This window comes from Anopheles stephensi, chromosome 3, assembly GCF_013141755.1.
Source record: "Anopheles stephensi strain Indian chromosome 3, UCI_ANSTEP_V1.0, whole genome shotgun sequence".
NCBI lineage: Eukaryota > Metazoa > Arthropoda > Insecta > Diptera > Culicidae > Anopheles > Anopheles stephensi.
The window spans coordinates 31,151,900-31,170,660 of record NC_050203.1 but is presented as its reverse complement, the minus strand read 5'-3'; the positions used below and the strand labels follow the sequence as shown (position 1 = coordinate 31,170,660).

Below are 18,761 nucleotides of genomic sequence, written 5' to 3'. Positions count from 1 at the left end.
ACGGATTGTCTGGCCTGGCCGACTGGTGCAGTCGACGGAGGGGCGCGTGAACGAGGGGGTAATACGGTATCGTTACGCGGTAATTCTATTATCCTTTAGCGTTGGGTGAACGTTTTTTATTCACTCGCCTCGGGTCGGTTTTAAAGACGGGAAAGTTGGTGGAAAAATCTGGCGAAAAATCACCGTCATCGCTCCTGCGGTCGAAAGCGTGGAAAATCGTCCCCGCGAGCAGGGCACCCAAGACGATACACTGATGGATGCGGTGAGAAGGATAATTTTAATCGATTGTCTGCTGCGTTAGCGCTATTTACAGCGAGACGTAAGGGCAGGGACACACATACCAATAGGGATGGAACGAGCTCGTTTCATTAAGACGAGAAATTAGTGTTCGCTTTATCGATTTACGTTTAAGTATATTAAGAGAGACTCGCCATGCTCCAGTGGACTGGTCATGTCATGAGAATGACACCGCACGACGCAGCCGGTAAAGTCCTTTCTAGGGTGTCCAGAGGAGGCAGGCTGAACCGTGAACGGTATCGAGAGAAGAGGACACAAAGCATAAATTTAATTTCTCAACCAAACTCACCCTGTGTAAGCCGCACGTGCTCCTCCCGATACGGTGTATTCACAATCGTTTATTCTTCCACTTCACACCCCCCTTTACAGCTTCACTCCGATTCATCGCTGCTCTCCTTCTTGAACACCGTCGACCGCTCGAAGCGTTCCTGCGTTTTGCGCCAAATGCTGTGCCGCCGGGGATCGACCGGTTGCGCATTATGTGGCCCACCCATTGCCATCTGATTCTGACTGCCAAGGCCCGACGTTCCCACGTTCGAGGTGAGCGCTATCGGTTCGGTTAGTCCGGAATCGTTCTTGCCGAGCGGTTTGCCCTCGTTCCAGCCGAGCTTGGAAAGCATCTGGAAGCCTTTGTTGTTACTGGCGATCGATTGATCCAGGGAAGCGACCTGCGTTTTTTCGTGCTCGTTCGAGCTGCCCTTAACCTTCCTGCGGACGGCTGCCCGGTCCTTGTAGTCGACGCTGTTTCCACTCTCAGCGCCATTCTTTCCACCGACATATTCTGTAAGAAGCCAATGAGGCCGGTCATTAGAAGCGGTGAGGACAAATTAAAATTACTCCTAGTGGATTAGATGTTTACTCACTCTCATTCTCCAGCCCGAATCGTTTCTGTATCAGCTTTAGTCCTTCCTTGTGCGAGACGGGTTTCGTAATTTTCGAAACAATTTCCGGCGCGACGACGGGTTCTGCGTTCACCAGCAGCCCCGGTTCACACTTTCCGCACGTTGAGTTACCTTCGTGCACGTGGCACAGCAGTTTGGTTTGGTTTAGCTGGAGCACACTGCCGTGGGCCAGCATCTGCGGATCGCTCTGGGACTGCTGGTCGTTCAGCTTTACCCGCACCCCGTTGTAAAGGGTTCCGTTGCGCGATCCAAGATCCACAAACTGGTAGGTCGCTTTCCGGGCGTTGTACATGAACTGGAGGTGCTTCTTGGACACGTTAATGTCGGGAATGATGACATCGTGGTTGCCCTCCCGACCCAGCGTGCCTCCCTTGCAGGTCACAATGAACAGTGAACCAATCTTAAGGTCCTTTATGTTGGTTTCCTGTACTATCATACGCAGCGACGGTGGGTATCGTTTGGCCACATCTGTAGGAAGAGAATCAAGCACCGGGAACATTGAATAATTGCTTACGATTGTACGTTAGGGAAAACATGTATATAGCATACGACCCCCGCCCCGATCTACCTTTATAGCCCGTTTTAAACTGTTCAGCCGAATCGGCACTATTCTCGTCGCTCGATTTCACCACTATAACCGATTCCACCGACTTCGAGCCACTGCTTTCGCTACTTTCCAGCTCGCCCTCCTCCTTCACACCATCGTCCGACGAAGATTTACGATGTTTGCGTTTCGATTTACGCTTCTTTTTGGACCGTTTCGGCACGGAATCGCTACTGTCGCTCGAATCCGACGCCGAGCGCGATGAACGTGACCGGTGGCGATGCTTACGGCGGCTGCGTTTTTTGTGCCTCCGGTTACGCTTCCGGCTATGGCGCCGTCTACTACTCTCGCTGTCCTCGCTATCGGGCGTCTTTTTCGCAGCGTCTTTGTCGCGGGATGCATCGGTGCGTTTCGCTTTCTGTTCACGCGTTGCGGTTGAGTGGGCGACACAATGAAAAGAAAAGAAAAGGGGGAGGGCCGCTATTAACAACGCCGCACTGGTCACCTACCTAACGCGTTCGCACGCATGCGATCGATCTCCAGCGAGGAGAATCGTGCTATAAAACTGTCGTCTAAGGAGGGAGAAGATGAAGTGGTAGGAACCTGCGGAAAAATCGGAAGGCGTTAGCACAGAGCGGTTCGTGTGCGGGGTTCACCGGATGTACACCACGCATGACTCACCTTTTGTTTGGCATTGGGTTCGGTTTCTAACATTGTTTCGGGAATGACTTGCGAGTAGAAATCATATTCCTTGGTTTCTTCATTATACTTCAAATAGCAGCCACGATGGCCATCGTAATGTAAACCGTAAATCTGTAAGGCGAACGGTAACGCTCATTGACAAACTGCCGAAGGAATGGACGAGTTCACAGGATGCTTACCGAATTATAGTAATATCCCGTGGCAGGATCGTAATACAACCCGGACGTGGGCTCGTAAATGTATCTATTCTGAATATCCACATCCTGAGCCGTTTTCTTGATATCGTCCACAAAGGCTTTTATGTCCAGCGGTTCCACCAGATCAGCCTGTTCCGGCGCGCATTCTTCCGCTTCAACTGGTGGTTGTTCCTGGTTCGCCGCATTGTTTACGTTTAGGAACTTTCGTTGCAGTCGCTGTAATATTAACAAACAGTGGCGAACATTTAATATCGCTAGAAAGCTAAGCACATCCAGATGAAGCTCATTTTACCAGTGAGTTTATTTTCTTTTTCAGCCTCTGTATTCGGTTTCTTTGCAAGCGTATGTGACGGTGCAGCCCCTGCACGTAGAGACACAGCTGTTTGGCGGTCACATCATACAGGTTCGTTATTCGCAGCAGTTTGATAGGGCCCGGTTTTTTAGCCATTCGTGTACGATTTCATTCAGTTTCCCGTTGGTAAATTACGATTTTTGCGAACTTTAACTAAGAGGGAAAGTGAATGTTTATTTGTCGGCTTCGTAAAACTGACAAGCGCTCGTGTTGCGGCTGGCAGTTCGTAGTTTGTCGACGAAAAGGAAATCGATGAAAGCAGTGCATGAGGAAATCGTCGATGTGAGTTGCCTGAAAATCGATTAAAATAAATTAATAAATAAAATTAAATTATAAAAATCGAATCCTTATGATTTATCAGAACTGTTTAATTGCTTTTGCTGGGTAAAAATCGTAAAAATCTTTAATAAAATATAACATTATCTTTAGCTGTCAAAACGTGCCGCAACAATTCCCAGCTGTCAAGTTTGTTCGTTGGGCGCGAGGCATTTGACAGCTAGCCGTTGAAGCGCGGACACCGGCATTCAGACGTTGTTTACAACGGTTCCGTAGCGCACGCAGCTGTGAACACCAAGAAGAAGCATCCAATTTTACCAACCGCAAAGTCACGCTGTCCGTGCGCTTGATGAAAAGTTGTGCAGTAAAGTGAGAAAAGCTTCATTCCGGAAACGGAAATTGAACCTGCGTAGCGTGGGGAGTGTTGTGTTGGCACGCGCGGTGTGTGTGTGTGTAGCCCGAAGGGCATGTGGAAAATGAAATCATCATGGCTGGGGCTGACGCTAGCCGTGGTTGTGCTGTGTACGACCACGCGCTTGGCTTCCGCCACCAAGCTGAACTATCCGCGTGTGTTGCTACCCATCTTTGACCACATTTCCGTGAACTTCACGCTTGAGGTCGTCGAGAAGGGATGCTTCAAGTGGTAAGTGGTCAACATTGCCCCTAACCTTGAGCCGGGGGGGTGGTAGATAGGATGGGGAGGTTTTTCGGTTCGCTCCAGCCGTGTGACCTCACATGGGTAAACAAACCGGTACCTTGCGGGAGACCGTCCGGCCAGTAGTGTGATGTCAGCGGAGTAGAAATTAGCATACTCCACCTACTGACGTATCCGTCGCTGCTTCTTCTTGTGATTTATTTTTAGGACTTCGTCACGGCTTGACCTAATCCAAATTACGCCTTCCTATGACGACATCGACGAGGATTGCTCGTACCGTGTGGTGGTGACCGTTATCAACAAGGAAAAACGCCGCAACACCGCTATCGTGCTGGCGGAGGATCTGGTAACCGGCGAGGTGCTCCGTTGCGATGTGATCCTGGATGTGATCGATCAGCTGGGCGTGCTGACGACGACGCGCGAGCTGTACCTGGAGGAAGCGCCGGAAACGTTCGAGCTGTGGGCACAGGACGCACAGGGCAACGCGTTTACCACGCTGGAGGGAATCGAGTTCCACTGGCAGATAGCTTCCCATCGGTCGCACGATTCACGGCACGGTGGTGCTGGGGATAGTAGCTGGAGCCAGGTGCTGCGGTTTTTGACATTTTCCGAGAGCAAGTTCCATGTCGTTCCACGACCAATCGAACGACTCGAAGTGGCCGGAGTGCAAGGATACATGGTGCTGCTGGAGGGTATCAATACCGGATCGGCTAGAGTGACAGCTAGGTTGCCGCATGCCGAGTATTCCCACGTCCCACCGGTAGACGTTAACATTATGGTGCTGGCCAACCTTATACTGGATCCGAGCGATGTGTACATTCTACCCGGCGACACGATCGAGTTCAAGGTGCTGCAGCTGAAGCAGGGCAAGCTGCACGAAATTGCACTCAACAGTCAGTACTACCTGGAGATTGAAGATGCAACGTTTGCCAGTATGAGTGGGAATGCAGCCAAGGGTGTACAGGTGGGCAGAACATTCGTACTGCTCCGTGACCGGAACGTACCGCACGACACGAACGCGGTGAATGATGAGGCAAACTCGAAGGCAACCCTGCCGAAAGCTAGCCTTACGGTGGTGGATCCGATGAAGCTGACCATCAATCTGTTACCACACTACAACTGGGTAACGGTTGAGGGAGAGAATCACGAGATTGCGTTGAATCTGTTCACGCACGATGATCATCAGATTACGCTGGGGGCAAAGTACAAGATCAAGTCCACGTTTGACGAATCGCTGTTCTATCCGATCCGCGTAACGTCTAACGGAAGCAGCATCTTTGGCGAAACGATCGCAACTGGCAGCAGCCCAGTAACGGGCAAGTTTGAAAAGGTAAGCTAAAATTGTTGCACAATATTAAACAGCGCAATCACTAACTTCTTCCTCTCCTTTGCTAGCTTTCGGCCAAGGCGGAAATGATTGTGTACAAGCGGCTAGCGATCGATCCACCGGAAGTGATCCTATCGTTCGATCCTAACCTGCGCCGGCAGAAGCTTCAGTTCACCGCTACCGGTGGTGATGGAGCGTACAGTTGGTCTTCCCAGGATGCGAACGTGGTGGCCATATCGCAGACCGGTTTGGCCGAAGCACGCCTGGACCAGATCAAGGGTGTGAACGATATGGCGACCGATACCGAAATGGCAAAGGTTACCCAGGTGAAGGTGGCCATGTCGCGCAACGTTCGGATCTACGTCACTGCTCAGGTGATGTTCCTGCCCCCGATAAAGCTTGAAGTCGTACGGTACAACTTTGAAACCGCGCTGAAGGATTACGTTCGGCTGCATGTAGGGCTGTGGGCTCGGTACAACGGAACGCTGAAACCGTTCACCTCCTGCGACAATCTACACTTTGAGCTGGAGTTTAGCAATCCCATCTTCATGTCGGAGACGTTTTCCTCGGTGAATGGAGAAAGTGAAGAACCGCTAGCTAATGGCGCTTGCCGCATACTTTACCTTCGCTCGACGATGGTCGGGCAGACGAGCTTGAAGATCACGTATCGCTATTTCGACAAGCTGCTGAGCGATCAGGTTAATTTGAACGTGTTCGAACAGCTGGCGATTGAGAATCCGGTCGAGAACGAGGTCGTCCTACCGATCGGTGCCTCGCGCAATCTGTTCTACTACAACGGACCGGAGCATATCTTCAACTCGGAGGCAGAATTGCAGCGTCAGCTAGTTTACGATCAGAAAGCGCTCGAGGTAACGCCGCTGGGTAGTGGGTTCTCTAAGGATAAGCACATTCTGCGAGCACTCTGCAAGAAGCTGGGCGACTACGAGCTTAAGCTGGAAGTGTTCAACACACTGAACGCGCCCAACGTGGTACCGTACGTGACCGAATTCGTGACGAAGGTGTACTGCGTGAAGCCACGCTTCGTAAACCTCATCACCACGGACAAGGTAAAGGCGGGATGTCCGCTTGAGCGCCGGAACTCGATGATGCACGTCAAAACGGCCGACAACTCCGAGCGGATGACGATCGACATCGAGGTGCTGGATGTGCAGAATCGTAAGCTGGCAAACATTTCCTCGCTCCTGCTGGAATGGAGCTTTACATCCGTGGACACACAACCGTCTTCCGGCTCGTCGACGGGAGCGGGCGAGACCGCACTCGTACTTAATTACGATTACAAAACGGAGGTGGAACGTTTGGAGGGTGTCGAAATACCCGGACGAGATTACTTGCAGCTGAACCTTCCCCGAGAGCTGGAAGCGAATCTGAAAGTTAAAACGATCGTTGCGGACTATCGTGCGGAAGTGCTTAAACGGTACGCGATCAAACCGGAAAGCCCCCCGTTCGGTGTGCAGAAGAAGGCAGGTTCGGCCCTCGTGAAGCCGGTCATTGAAAATGAGCTTAACTTTGTGTCGGTCAATCGTACGCTGCTGCCGTACGATCGGCTAACGCTGTTCCTTACCACCGATGCGGTCGAACGTATTAGAGTTGCACAGGGAAGCGGATTTTACGACATAAAAGCGTCCGAGCCGGGCATCGTGTCGGTACAGTTCGACGGCACCACACGCCAGATAGTGATCAGCCCGCGCAAGATCGGTGAGGTGAAGCTGGAAATAGCGGACCAGTGTCTCAGTACGGAAGCGAGCTTCCTGCACGTGTCGGTTGTGACGGTGGGGCGTATCACGGTACTGTCGCCGGATCGGGTTGAGAAAACGAAAAAGATTGAAGCGATCGTACGGTTGTACGATAGCAACGATCGACTGCTGGAGGTGAAGCGCGATCGGTTGGAGCTGTACGATCTTCGGACGGAGGTTTATAATCCGACCGTACTGAACCTTGCACTCGGCAGTCAATCGCAGCTGGGCGTCGGGGAGATCCGGTACATCGTGACCGGTATGGAGCTGGGCGAAACCAAGTTCAGCGTCAGCTCGGGCAGTGGAAAGGAAATGGTAACGAGCGGTCCGGCAACGGTACAGGTGTTTCCACCGCTGATGCTCTTGCCACGTAATGCTACGATCCTGGTGGGAAGTACGCTGCAGATTTATAGTAAGGGCGGCCCCGCACCGGACACGAACATCATTTACAGTGTGCAAAATGCGGACATTATCGGTAGGATGCGATTTGACTTCGCTTGTTAGACATTCGTTTAATACCTCTGCTCGTTTTCGCTTTACAGATGTCGAAGCAAACGTCGCCAGTGGACTGAAGATCGGCCGCTCGAAGGTAACGGGTCGCTGTGTGGGCGTGAATCCTACGACCGGCGCTCAGATTGTGTTTTCCGAGGACAGCATCATCATTCAGGTGATTCCGCTGGATGCGATCGAGTTGCGGACACCGTTGAAGCGCATACAGGCCGGCGCAACCATGCCGGCATACGTGTGGGCCGCGCCCAACATCTCCCCCCTGGTGCTCGGTACGGTGCAGAACGTGCAGATCCGTTGGTCTACCGATCACGGCGACGTGCTTGATGTGCGCGGTGTGTTCCAGGATGTTGGTGTCGAGTATCGGGCCCGTGATGCGATTGCGATGCGCGTTAAAGCTCTCGCACCGGGTAGAGCGACTCTGCACGTAACGCTCGTAACGCCTAGCGGAGTGAAGCTGTCCGCCAAGACGGATGTGACCGTGTTCCGTATGTTGGAGCTGGTCGCGCCGAAAGCGATCCGGTACGATTCGATTCTGCTACCACTGCGAGCTACGATTCAGCTGAAGTCCAATCTGGACGATGCCGTGTACCACCTCGACAGCGAAACATCGTCCAGCGGTGTGCTGCAGGTTACGCGTGACGGATTGGTAAAGAGTGGCGACGCTACCGGGCGCGTGCAGGTGGTTGCCTCCTCGCAGGACCAGTCGCTCACGATCCCGCTCGAGGTAAAGCCGGTCCACTACATTATGGCCTCGCTGCAACCGGGAACGGTAAAGTTGAGGCGAATCGAGCACAGCATCCCGCAAGGATTTAGCCTTTCCCTGAAGGTGTCGCTGCACGACAGTCTCGGGAACGAATTTTCGCACGGGCTGGAGGACGTTTCGGCACTCAAGCAGAAGCTGTCGAAGCGTGGTAATGTGTTGATCAGCACGGGCAGCAACTACACCGTAGCGCTGGAGCTGATTCGTGAAACGTCCGACATGCTGGTGGTCGCGTTGCGTGACCAGACGGGTGTAAAGTTTGGCGAAGATTTCCTGAAGCTGGTCGTTGGGGAAGAATCGAGCGGGTTGGCGTTCCCTGCCAGAGGTGTGTTTGCGGTGGGAGATGTAGTGTGCTTCAGTTCCCCGCTGCTCAGTTCCGATGCACGGTGGAGCAGCTCGGATGAGTCGTTGGTGAAGATCGACCCCAAAACGGGTGTCGCGCAGGTGCTGGGCACTTCGGCACGTTCCGGTGGGGGTAGTTCCGAGGACGTAGTGACGATTCGTCACGGTGATCGTCGGAACGGTGGCATATCGTTCAGCGTGGACGTGCTGGAAGCGGATCGGATTGAGTTTTTCAAGAGCTACGATATCTTCAACGGCAACTCGTACCGAGGGCATCTGGTGATCAAGAACCATCTGCAGATGGACAAATTGGTGAACGTGATCGCAATGAATGTGTCCACCTGTCGGGAGCAGGTGGAACGCTCGTTCGGGAACTTGTTCCACTGTAAGCTCACCGTGCGCCAGGGAACTCCGGACTTGTTAAAGCATTTCAAGGCGCTGCCCGGTTACGATCCAACGATCGGTGCGTACAGCTGTAACATCGAGCTTCTGACGACGCTGGACGATGTGGCGAATGTGATCAAGACGAACGAGTACACGCTGGAGCTGGAGGTTCGTCTCACCGCCTCGGGACTGACCGATACGTCTACGCTCAAAATGGTGCCAGCGGTACGCATCGAACCGGAAGCAATCGCGGTGGATCAGATCAGCAAGCAAAGCCTGATGATTGCCGGGCTCGATCGGGTACTGCAGAAGGTTGAGGTGACGTCATCCGATCCTGCCGCCCTAGCCATCCGCCAGCAGCAAAAGCAACCGGGGCTGCTCGAGTACCGGCTCGAACTGCTGTCGACCTACAGGGAAGAGTGGGCCGACAGTTTGGCCGTACTGATTCACTCACCGCTTACGTTGCAGAATGTTAGGGTAGGAGGCTGTTGGAAAATCTGGAAAAGAAAAGCATTTAACGCCGTTTCCTGTTTTGTCTTTCCCCTTTCATTTAGGTTCCGATCAATTCACCGACGGTCCCGAGAAAATGTGCCACACAACCGTTCACCAGCACGCCCGATTTGTTGGTAAACTACATGAGCAACTTTGGTCTACTAATTTCCGCCGTGACGGTGCTTGCCGCAACAGTTTGGGGTAGGTGCTCGCTACAGTAGCTTCAACCTTTCAACTTCAAGCGTTACATCGGTTGTACGTTTAAATCATGCATCCTGTGCCCCCGGGAACGTTTTCCCCGGGAAAGTCCCTGGCGCTTGGCGACACCATTAATTACAGTTGAAATGGAAAAAACAGCAGCTAATTTCTTACCGTACCCCGTTCTGTTTCTGTGCCTCTCTTTACAGTCATTGTTTTCTGCTTTCCCCAGCGACAGAAGACGGCCGCCAACGGAAATGGTACGTTTGCAAAACAAATCCTTCGCTGCCTTCCTTCTTTTCGGGCGCGCACGGACCACGGTGAAGTGAAGTTTCTCGGAAGCTTCAACTTCACCACCGCGTTGACCAGTGGCCGTGGTGTGGTCAACAAAACGCGCTACTTCACCGACCAGACCAGACCGGCCGGTGAAGTGTTTTCCAATGTCCAACACTAACCCATACGGCGGTTGCTTTTCGTTTTCCTTTTCTCTTCCCCAGTGCACTCGCCATTTAAAAATGAGCACAATTTATCATCCTACGATAATAGGATAAGCGGCAGTCCATTTGCTAGTCCATTAGAGAAGCGCGGCAGTAATCTACAGTCATCGTCACCGTTCGCCGGCGGTGGTAGCCCGGGTAGCCATCATAGCTTTGGCGGTTCGCAAGGTGGGTACAGATATATATAAGTAAGGGACCGGCTTTTCACCGGATGGTCGGTGGTGGTGGTGGTGTTCCCATTTTCTTCCGTTTTCCATTTTCCTTCTCGCGCACATTTGGATTTTTTAAGGAAAGAGTTGGGAAGGGTGATGTTTTCCCCTTCCCATTTTCTTCGTTGTTCGGCGGTCGACATGCACAAGGAATTATGTTGGAGAACGTGGGCGGATTTATGTCTGTTGTGTCCTCCAAAAAAAACGGTACCGAACTGCGATCCTTTTGGGGCGTGAAGCATTATGAAATGTAGGTGCATTTAATCCGATTACCGTTGAGATAGGCCCGGGAATAAATTAGTCACGACGAGCCGCGGCATTAGGGCCGGTTCCCAGCCTCGCCTTCTCGCAGAGAAAGAGATGGAACAAAATAACCCCCAAAATCTGGTCAAACATATTCATGATTTTGGCGAATCTTCCATTAGGTGCTAATTGTTGGGTTTTTTTTTGTTGTTGTTGCCTTTCTTCCTGTTTGCCCCCCCTCCTTCGCTGATGAAGAATTATGTTTTGCTTCTGTTTGTAAAATCCTTTGTTGTTTAACGGGACCCTCACACACACTCTCTCTCTCTCTTTTGTCCGCGTGGTTCATTAAATTATATTCACGATAAGGTTGTTGCCACCAACACGCCGTTGTCTTACACGCCCCGAAGGGGGTGTTGAAAATTGAATATAAAAATTATTGGCCCGGTTACGGTGTATAAAGCTTGGGGAAAGGAAAACAAACACCAACAAAATCTCACCACACTGCCTGCAGGTAATGAACGCTTTGAACGCTTCCCCCCCTTTAAACCTTTAAACAACAAGCAGGCGAAACAAAAGCGCAAACAGGAAACGAGAAAATATGTCCAAAAGCGAGCATTTAAGGAAGTGGGCCAACCCATATTTCGTAGCCCGGTTCCGTATCTTCATTGCCCGGTTTCACCAAGGTTTTCGGGCGTTTTCGGGGGGGCGTTTGGGCCATAATTTAGCGCATGGTTAGCTGGTGGTGGTGTACGGCTTGGCCAATGCATCTCAGCCACCACCATCAGCACCACAGTTTGGTGGTGCCCACTTTTTCTGTGGCTTTTCTTTCAGCTTCAAACGATCGTGAAATTATTCCGAACGCGGCGATGATAAGAAACGGTTCACGCTGTGTAAGTGGTGAAAATGCAAAAAGAATGAAGAGAAGAAACGAAAAAAATGGTTTACAAAAGCTTTGTCCCTCTGAATCGAACGGGTCGGTGGTTGAGAGTGTGTGTGTGTGCCGGTGGCGGTTTGGAAGGACATGAAAAATGAATGCTATATTTTGCGTTCACACCTCCCAGTCGTTCGATGTACTGCTCTGCTGTCCGGTACATTACGGTGGTTGTAAAATAAAGCTGAGTATAAATTAAAATGTTTCCGTCCAACCGTTCCACCCGTTCCAAGTGGTACAGGGGAACTCGAGGATTTTTTTCCATATTTTCCCAGACATTTTTGAATTAGTTTCACAGTTTGTTGAATGCTTCCCAAATTTTGTTAAATAATTTCTTTAAATAACCGCTTTGTTGGGCGGTTTAACATATAAAAACTTCTCAAAGTTTCCCATACACATTTGAATTCATTCCTATGTTTTTCTTACATATTCTCAGAGACAGGGAATTGGATACATTTATAACGGTTTATATTTTTCCAAAGATTACAGACCTTACAGGGTTTTACAGGCCACTTTAAAATTGTAACACTATATGTTAACAGCCGCAAACTCTAATCCAACATTGTAAAAGTAATTCAACCTTGTTAAACTTTTTCAACATGGGAATACAGATTTTCTATTCCGTAAGAACTCAACTCGACAACAAGGTGTATGTTTCTAGAAGGTGATTTTTTGTCGATTTGACAGACCACCATTTTAGTCGAGATGTTTCAGAGTTTGTTTACAAAAACATTTGGTATGGAGCAACCAACATGAACAAACAGCCTTGATTCTCAGTCCCTTAAGCAATTTTGTTAGTTTATGGGTTATCTTCGCATATCAAATGTTGTCCCACAGAGGATTGACGATATTTGGTTGCATTTTTCGTCAAAAAATCGCTAGCGATACCTCCACCGGCACCTCCTCCGACGCTACCATCATTCTTCTCAATGTCCTTCCCCTCGATGATCACGGAACCGTTACGTCAGGTTGAGAAATGTCAATTTGCTCTGAACAACTCTACCTCCTATATCCATATACCTTGCTCGACAATGAAAAATACTTACTTAAGGGAGCTGTCAAGCGTCGTGTTTATACTGAGTGGTTCTTTTAATTTGTGACTTTTAATGTGACTTTTAATTTCAAACTGCACTCACCTGAATTATTGGAAGAGAAAAGCATTGGGATATCCAGAAATTTGCTTGGACATTCCTTGTGCAACGCAGACTAAATTTTCGCTTAACTTTGGTGGGTTAATTTTCGGATATGTAACCTCTGAAGGCGATGTAATACGTTCGCATTTTACAAAGATTGCTCCCTCGGACTTCGGATGACTTCGTGGTGATTGCTTAGCACTGCAGTTAAGCCTTAGATAGTAGCAGATGTAACCAAAGAGTAGGCCGCGAGCGTGTGACACTAAGGGTCGGCCTCTTATAAAAACTGGTTGTCTGAATGTTTCTTCGACTTCATCAGTTCCCCCATGACTTATTTTGTGGTGTAAAAAGGGACCAACAGCACTTTCCTGTAATTCAAAAATCCAGCAAATGGATGCTTGTTCTAGGTTCCCAAGGAACAATGAAGCATGGCGTATGAAAGATCTCGAATCTGAACATATTTGGATAAATTCAGAAAAAGGCTTGGGTCGAATCGAAACCGTCAATAAATAATGAAACGGACTCTAAAATATTGCAAAAAATTGTCAAAAAATCATGACCATGAATAAAACAAATTCGAGATACCCTGTCCCAGCGTGAGACATTCAGTCTCGTTAGCGCCAGGCGTTAACATATTCGGACCCTAATCCACCAACAATTGGTCCTTGTGTCCGCTCCTTTACGTCTGTCTTCATTTGCGGGTTTTGATTTGTTGCTCAAGGGGGTCCAGTGCAATTGACCGTTGACGCCTCCGACGTGGGGATCAGTGTGAGTGGGAAGGTTTAACGTTATCCTCCGAGCAGCAATTACAAGCAAGTTGATTGCACCTTTGGACAAATTCATAAACAGGAGAGTGAGAGAGCAATTCATTTGATTACGGGAAGGCTTAACGTTGTGGGTTGGTTTTTTTTAGTAGGTGTGGAATTTAACTCCTCATCCGGCCGGTTCCACTTAATAGGGTAATTTACCATTTTACTTCGTGTACTTATTACACGGGGTGGAAAAAGCGACCCATCCAAATCCGTGATGTCTCAGAATATCGGCTTTTTTACTTCCATTTTTGTTATCGTTTCGGACACAACAACGGCTCGTACGGTTTTATTCTCGATGCAAAGAGGAAGATAATTTGTTTACTACCGTAAACATCAATCAGCGCACTGGAAAGCAATATACATATATCTGGGAAGCAAAAAAAAAAAAATCCGTTGGTAAACACATCGTTGAATAGCTTCCGGGGATTCCGGTGAATATGACGATGAAAACAATTTTCCCTGCCTCGTGTTTTTGTTGTTGTTTGTTGCTCGCGCAGTTTATTCATTTAGCTAGTGGAGTCGCCCGGTTTCTGGTGCAAAAATCTCGTGTCGCCCGGAGGCGGCTAGCTACGCGGATGATCAAAGCACCGTTTAAAGAACCAGTCCGGGACTGGATTGGGTGTTGTTTAAGAAGAAAGCTGCCAACTAATTTGTGTGCGATCGATGCAAACTGCACAGCAACACTGGATAAAATCCCAATTACCGCTGCTTGGCCCATCGTCGCTAGGAAATTGCTCTTTTTTGTTTTAGTTCGTCCTGCTTGCGTTACCTTATTTATTTGTTTAGTGTGTCCCAATGTTTGGCGCTGTTGCGTGTGGATGGGCGCACTTGTTTCAGCCGACGTACGTGTTTGCGTGTGAGCAGAAGAATGTGTGCCTGCCGGAAGGATATGGCAGTAACAGCAGCTCCCCCGAAGGGAAGCATCGCAAATCCGGCATGTCCGTGGGCGTGTGTGTGTGTGAGGGCACTGATTTTTGTCATTTATGTTTCGTTTACATTTGAATTTCAAATGCTTTTTTTTGTATGGCGTGCGTGGCGTTCGTTCGCTTTTAGGCTTAGCTCAGTAAGGAGGGGGGCTGAGAATGCGTGTCCGTGTAGGAAACCGCCCCCCCCCCCCCCCCCGGGTTTTTTTTCCTTCCACACATCCGCAGAGTACTACGTTTTAAGTGAGCAGCAACACACACATCAAGTAACTTGCACACGCACGGAATCGTAGCACAGTGGCTGTGGCTGAAGGTGGGAAAAGTCACAGCCTGTCGAAAGTGACACTCGCTGAAGGACTTGCACACACGCTTGTGGCACACGGGAAGTGTACTTTGTCCTTCCTGTTACGTGACACATCGTTGATATATTTAGCATTCAAAGACATTTCGTTTCGAAAGAAGGAAACAATCCCGCGCTCCCCTCCACACACACACACCCCCTAGAAGAGCTTTTCCCAAGGATCGTGTGTCTGCAGCTCTTTGGGAAAGGTGAGTGGCGGTTGTTTTGTTGCCCGCGCTCGCCTCCGTTAGATTTTAGAAATCGTTCAGCAAGGGGGAGTTTCTGTGTGTTTTTTTGTTGTAGTCCTTTCTGGTTCTGAAATCTACATATTTCATTTTGTTTGTTGACGGTTCGCGCTGATATGTGGTCGCGGAAATCGGAAGTCTTTTTTTTTGCTTTCAACCATCGGCACGGCTTTACGAGAAAGAGGCAATCGTTTGGCACCTTTGGAGGGTAGACTCGAAAAACTTGAAAGCTTTTTCGCCAACTTCCGGGCGGACAACGCGGAATGCTTGCCGGTGCAGGTGTGAACTGACGGCAGGCAGTGTGTGCCGCCGTATCCGCAGCATTGTTGTGAAAAGTCCTTTCAAGTATAGCCTCGCTGTTCGCGCGTCCTCCTCGCGCGCCTGTATATCGTAGTATGATTAAGTGGTCGATAGAAGCGAGTACTCGCTGGAACGTTTGCAGCGTGGCCAAACGACCCCCCCACAGTGGTGATCGGAGCAGGGTGGGACTTCAGAATTGTATGTACGCCAACCGTGCCGAATGCAGTACAAGGTACGGATCCCGTTTGATTCACCCTCCCCAAAATTCCTGACATTCCTCCTGACACGATGGTGGTGGAGGTCCCGGTGATTTACAACAATCGCCCACGGTCGGGCCCTAAAACGGTTGTGCCGCTGTAGTAGCAGTTTGCGGTAAAATTTGATTGATTGGATTTTGATGACATACGGTTACACCTTCCGGGAAGCGTGAAAGCGAGTTTGTTCGGTGGGTGCTATTGTTGTGCCCTGTGTCGCACCCGTTTGCATGTGCGAAAGGAAAATTCTGAGATTTATGGCCAGGACCCCAGGATATGTGTGTGTGTGTGTGAGTCGACTTTATTCAATTGTGGTGTGCTTTTTACGCTAGCTCTCTTTTTAGGGGTATTTAAATTTGATTTTCACATTAACCTTACGGCGATGGTAGAAAGGCGATAGCAATTAATAGCGCTTAAACTGTATGAGGAGAACCAACGTTGGTTTTATTCATAGCAAAAGGCGATTGGTATTTTTAGAACTGGTTTTACCGATCGGTTATGGCCAACTTCAAACCTGTGACACCCCGAGTACAGTAGTCAGATGGTCAGATTAAGGTCACGTCCCGGTGTCGTAAAGTGTCCGGAGATTGGTGCCATAATTTTTTTTTGCGGAGTGTCCCCATAATAAGTGCACATTAGCAGGCCTCTAACGGCCGGTGTGCCAGTATGGGTGTAAGAGTCGCTCATACTAATGGCCGAACGGATGGGGCCACCCCCTACGGACTCCATTTCGCCGGCATGTCCTGAAGACACACGCCAGTGTTACGTACGTGTCTCCTTCTTCACTCACGCGTATGCAGTAAACAAGATTTAAACATCGCACACACGCTGAATACTTAAAGCCCTTTCCGGCTCCCGGGGAGTGAGGGGGGGGGGGGGGGCTGTTTCCGATGTGCGACAAGACAGGCTGAGGATTAGGATTTTGCTGTACGCGTTGTAAAATTTTCGTCTCAAGCAGGCTACCACCGCGCGGCTGTGTTTGTCATAGCGGCGAAAATAGGCGGAACGTCAGAAATCAAGGCCACACCGATTGTCTGGCGTATTTGTTGTTTCCGCCAGCCATGCTGGAGGTGCCCACAGCCTACCATCCCGCTCTTGGTTTGCTTTTCATGTAAGGTGAGCTTTTGCACACGTACCGAATCGTGTTCGCGGCTAAGCATCAAACGGCAGCACCGGTAGCAGCATCCCGTGCTGCAGCGGAAAATATTTACTCGCTTCAATTTATTTTCTAAACCAAACAACAAACACACACACACGCACGGCAAGCTTTTCTTCCTTGCACGGTGAAAGATTCATCTTTCCGTCACGTGTGTGTAGAACTTATCGGCCCCGGCATACGTCGCTACACAAGCCGATGGATACCCAGGCACTATGGGGATACTGTTTCTCGTGGGGAAATGGAGAGAAAAAGCAGTTCCTCCGATGTTTGACAAACACTCCGAACGGCTGTAAGTTGTGTTATGCATGGTGGAAGCCGCTAATGTAACTTAAATATGCTTGTACATCAAGTAAATTGCATTCAAAAGATACACTCAGACGTGGAGGTTATTGGTTTTCCGAAAAGGGAAATACGTTGGTTGTATTCCCAAAGCTATAGAGGGAATAGTTTGAGGCCTTTTTGCGGTAGTTATAACGCACCTCTTAAGGTCCCTCGCTGGCCATTTTTAGGTTACTAGATTTATTGATACCACACCTAGTAGGATTGTTAGTGCTCCTCACTACGGAGAAACGGGACGGATGGGATTTGAACCCCGGTCCTGTCGTATGAAGACTGGCCCCGATGTCACATCTACCACCGGACCGCCCTTTTAAGTTTAAAGTATTGATTGTATTAATTTCTCTTCTATCCTTCGCAGGCAATCTAAGTCATGATTTCAACACGAGCGGTACCTCGCACGGCTCACCGATCTACGGTGATGCGACCATAATATCGCCCCAAAAGCGGGTAAACCGACGTTACCTGTAAATATATAGTCCTGGATAAGTAATGGAAGCGCAGGCCAGCCGCTCTTTCTCCTTCGCTCCACGCAAAGCTATCGTTTGCCAAGAACAGGAACTAGGTTGGCTATAGCTGACTTTGAAAAGCTCGGTGGAAATTTCGCATCGCAAGTACTGAAAGCAACAGACATTTACATTTTTCCAACCACTTCCAATTGCGGGTTTTAGAAGCGCTGGCGGAACCGCTAGATGAGTGTAACTTTTTTATGTAAGCAGTGTTTTCCTACAAGAATGATTTAAAAAATGAACTTTATGACGGCAAGGCTAGAACTTTTACTTCCCATTTTTTTGCGACTTATTTGTTTTAATGATAGTTTCACTGCTGCTAAGATTTGTTTGACGACCGTTAATTTCTGCTTTCATTGCGTTGTTTATGAATACTTCTACTTTTTACTGTTATTGAAACTATTTTTCTATGAACTTTTGGTTTGGCTTGCAGCAGTTGAAAAAAACAAACTGAAAGCAGCTTCTAATTTGTATGCGTGTGTGTGACTTAAGCATAGTTTGCGCTTGAATTTAAGTAACAGATAGAATTGTCTTTGCCAACAACAGTCGACCATGAGAAAGAGAGGGAGAGAGAGCAAGAGAAGAACATTCAGACCAAGTTTGCGGGACAGTATGGATGCGACGCAAACTTATTGAAACTACAACCCGCAACAATGTACATACCTCAGACTGTCGGTTAGGTTAGGAAGAAACAAATAAATTCAAATGAAACACCTTAAAATTGTATATTGTTCCACTGCTTTACCGTAGTTATAAGTTCTTTAAGTTTTTAAGGGTATAGTGTAGATACAAGAGAAAGGCAAATCCAGCTTTTTCTGACAGGATCAATTTGTACTAAGTAGCTGGATAGACAGTCTTGCGTACATCCAGACGGGTTCCGGACGGAAGTCAACAAACTTACTACTTACTTATCAGGAATTACAATTGCTTCGCGGTCATGGCCTGCTGCAACAATCCTCGATACCGCTCACGGTTTGGCGGACGCATCAACGCCATCACTCCATCTCAATTTGGGCTTACCACGCCTTCTCTGTCCGTGTGGACGGCCTAAAAGGACTTTACGGGCTGGGTCGTCCTGTGTCATTCTCATGACGTGACCAGCCCACCGGAGCCTGGCGAGTCTAATTCGCTGCACGATGGTAAGAACATCGTAGAGCTCGTCATTGAAGCGGCTCCTC

General features: G+C 49.2%; 2 protein-coding genes across 3 annotated transcripts; one reads left to right on the top strand and one right to left on the bottom strand.

The window, feature by feature from the left end:
- Nucleotides 1-615: 615 nt before the first annotated feature.
- LOC118509492 (angiogenic factor with G patch and FHA domains 1) lies at nt 616-3,235 on the bottom strand. 2 transcript variants are annotated; one of them, XM_036050148.1, is made up of 6 exons: nt 2,935-3,235; nt 2,625-2,858; nt 2,425-2,556; nt 2,253-2,346; nt 1,161-1,667; nt 616-1,078 (listed from the first exon to the last, which is right to left on the bottom strand). In XM_036050148.1, exons 1-6 carry the CDS (start codon nt 3,088-3,090, stop codon nt 669-671), a joined length of 1,533 nt encoding a protein of 510 aa, XP_035906041.1. In that variant the 5' UTR covers nt 3,091-3,235; the 3' UTR covers nt 616-668. The 2 variants fall into 2 exon arrangements, with proteins under 2 accessions (XP_035906041.1, XP_035906040.1); XM_036050147.1 differs by lacking the exon at nt 2,253-2,346 and adding an exon at nt 1,768-2,161 and having other exon boundaries at nt 2,935-3,225.
- A 262-nt stretch (nt 3,236-3,497) lies between these two features.
- Nucleotides 3,498-18,304, top strand: LOC118509491 (nuclear pore membrane glycoprotein 210). Its single transcript, XM_036050146.1, has 8 exons — nt 3,498-3,913; nt 4,133-5,255; nt 5,321-7,481; nt 7,549-9,479; nt 9,557-9,695; nt 9,902-9,952; nt 10,190-10,357; nt 17,436-18,304. The coding sequence occupies exons 1-8, from the start codon at nt 3,738-3,740 to the stop codon at nt 17,543-17,545; spliced, it is 5,859 nt and encodes a 1,952-aa protein (XP_035906039.1). The 5' UTR covers nt 3,498-3,737; the 3' UTR covers nt 17,546-18,304.
- Nucleotides 18,305-18,761: the final 457 nt, after the last annotated feature.

Excerpts from the sequence above, each read along its gene's own strand:
- LOC118509492 (XM_036050147.1), bottom strand. The coding sequence starts at position 3,090 with ATGGCTAAAAAACCGGGCCCTATCAAACTGCTGCGAATAACGAACCTG. Across the intron at positions 2,859-2,934 it reads AAAAGAAAATAAACTCACTG|CGACTGCAACGAAAGTTCCT; the intron begins GTAAAATGAGCT and ends TTAATATTACAG. Across the intron at positions 1,079-1,160 it reads ATTCGGGCTGGAGAATGAGA|AATATGTCGGTGGAAAGAAT; the intron begins GTGAGTAAACAT and ends GGCTTCTTACAG.
- LOC118509491 (XM_036050146.1), top strand. The coding sequence starts at position 3,738 with ATGTGGAAAATGAAATCATCATGGCTGGGGCTGACGCTAGCCGTGGTT. Across the intron at positions 9,953-10,189 it reads GACGGCCGCCAACGGAAATG|TGCACTCGCCATTTAAAAAT; the intron begins GTACGTTTGCAA and ends TCTCTTCCCCAG. Across the intron at positions 10,358-17,435 it reads TAGCTTTGGCGGTTCGCAAG|GCAATCTAAGTCATGATTTC; the intron begins GTGGGTACAGAT and ends TATCCTTCGCAG.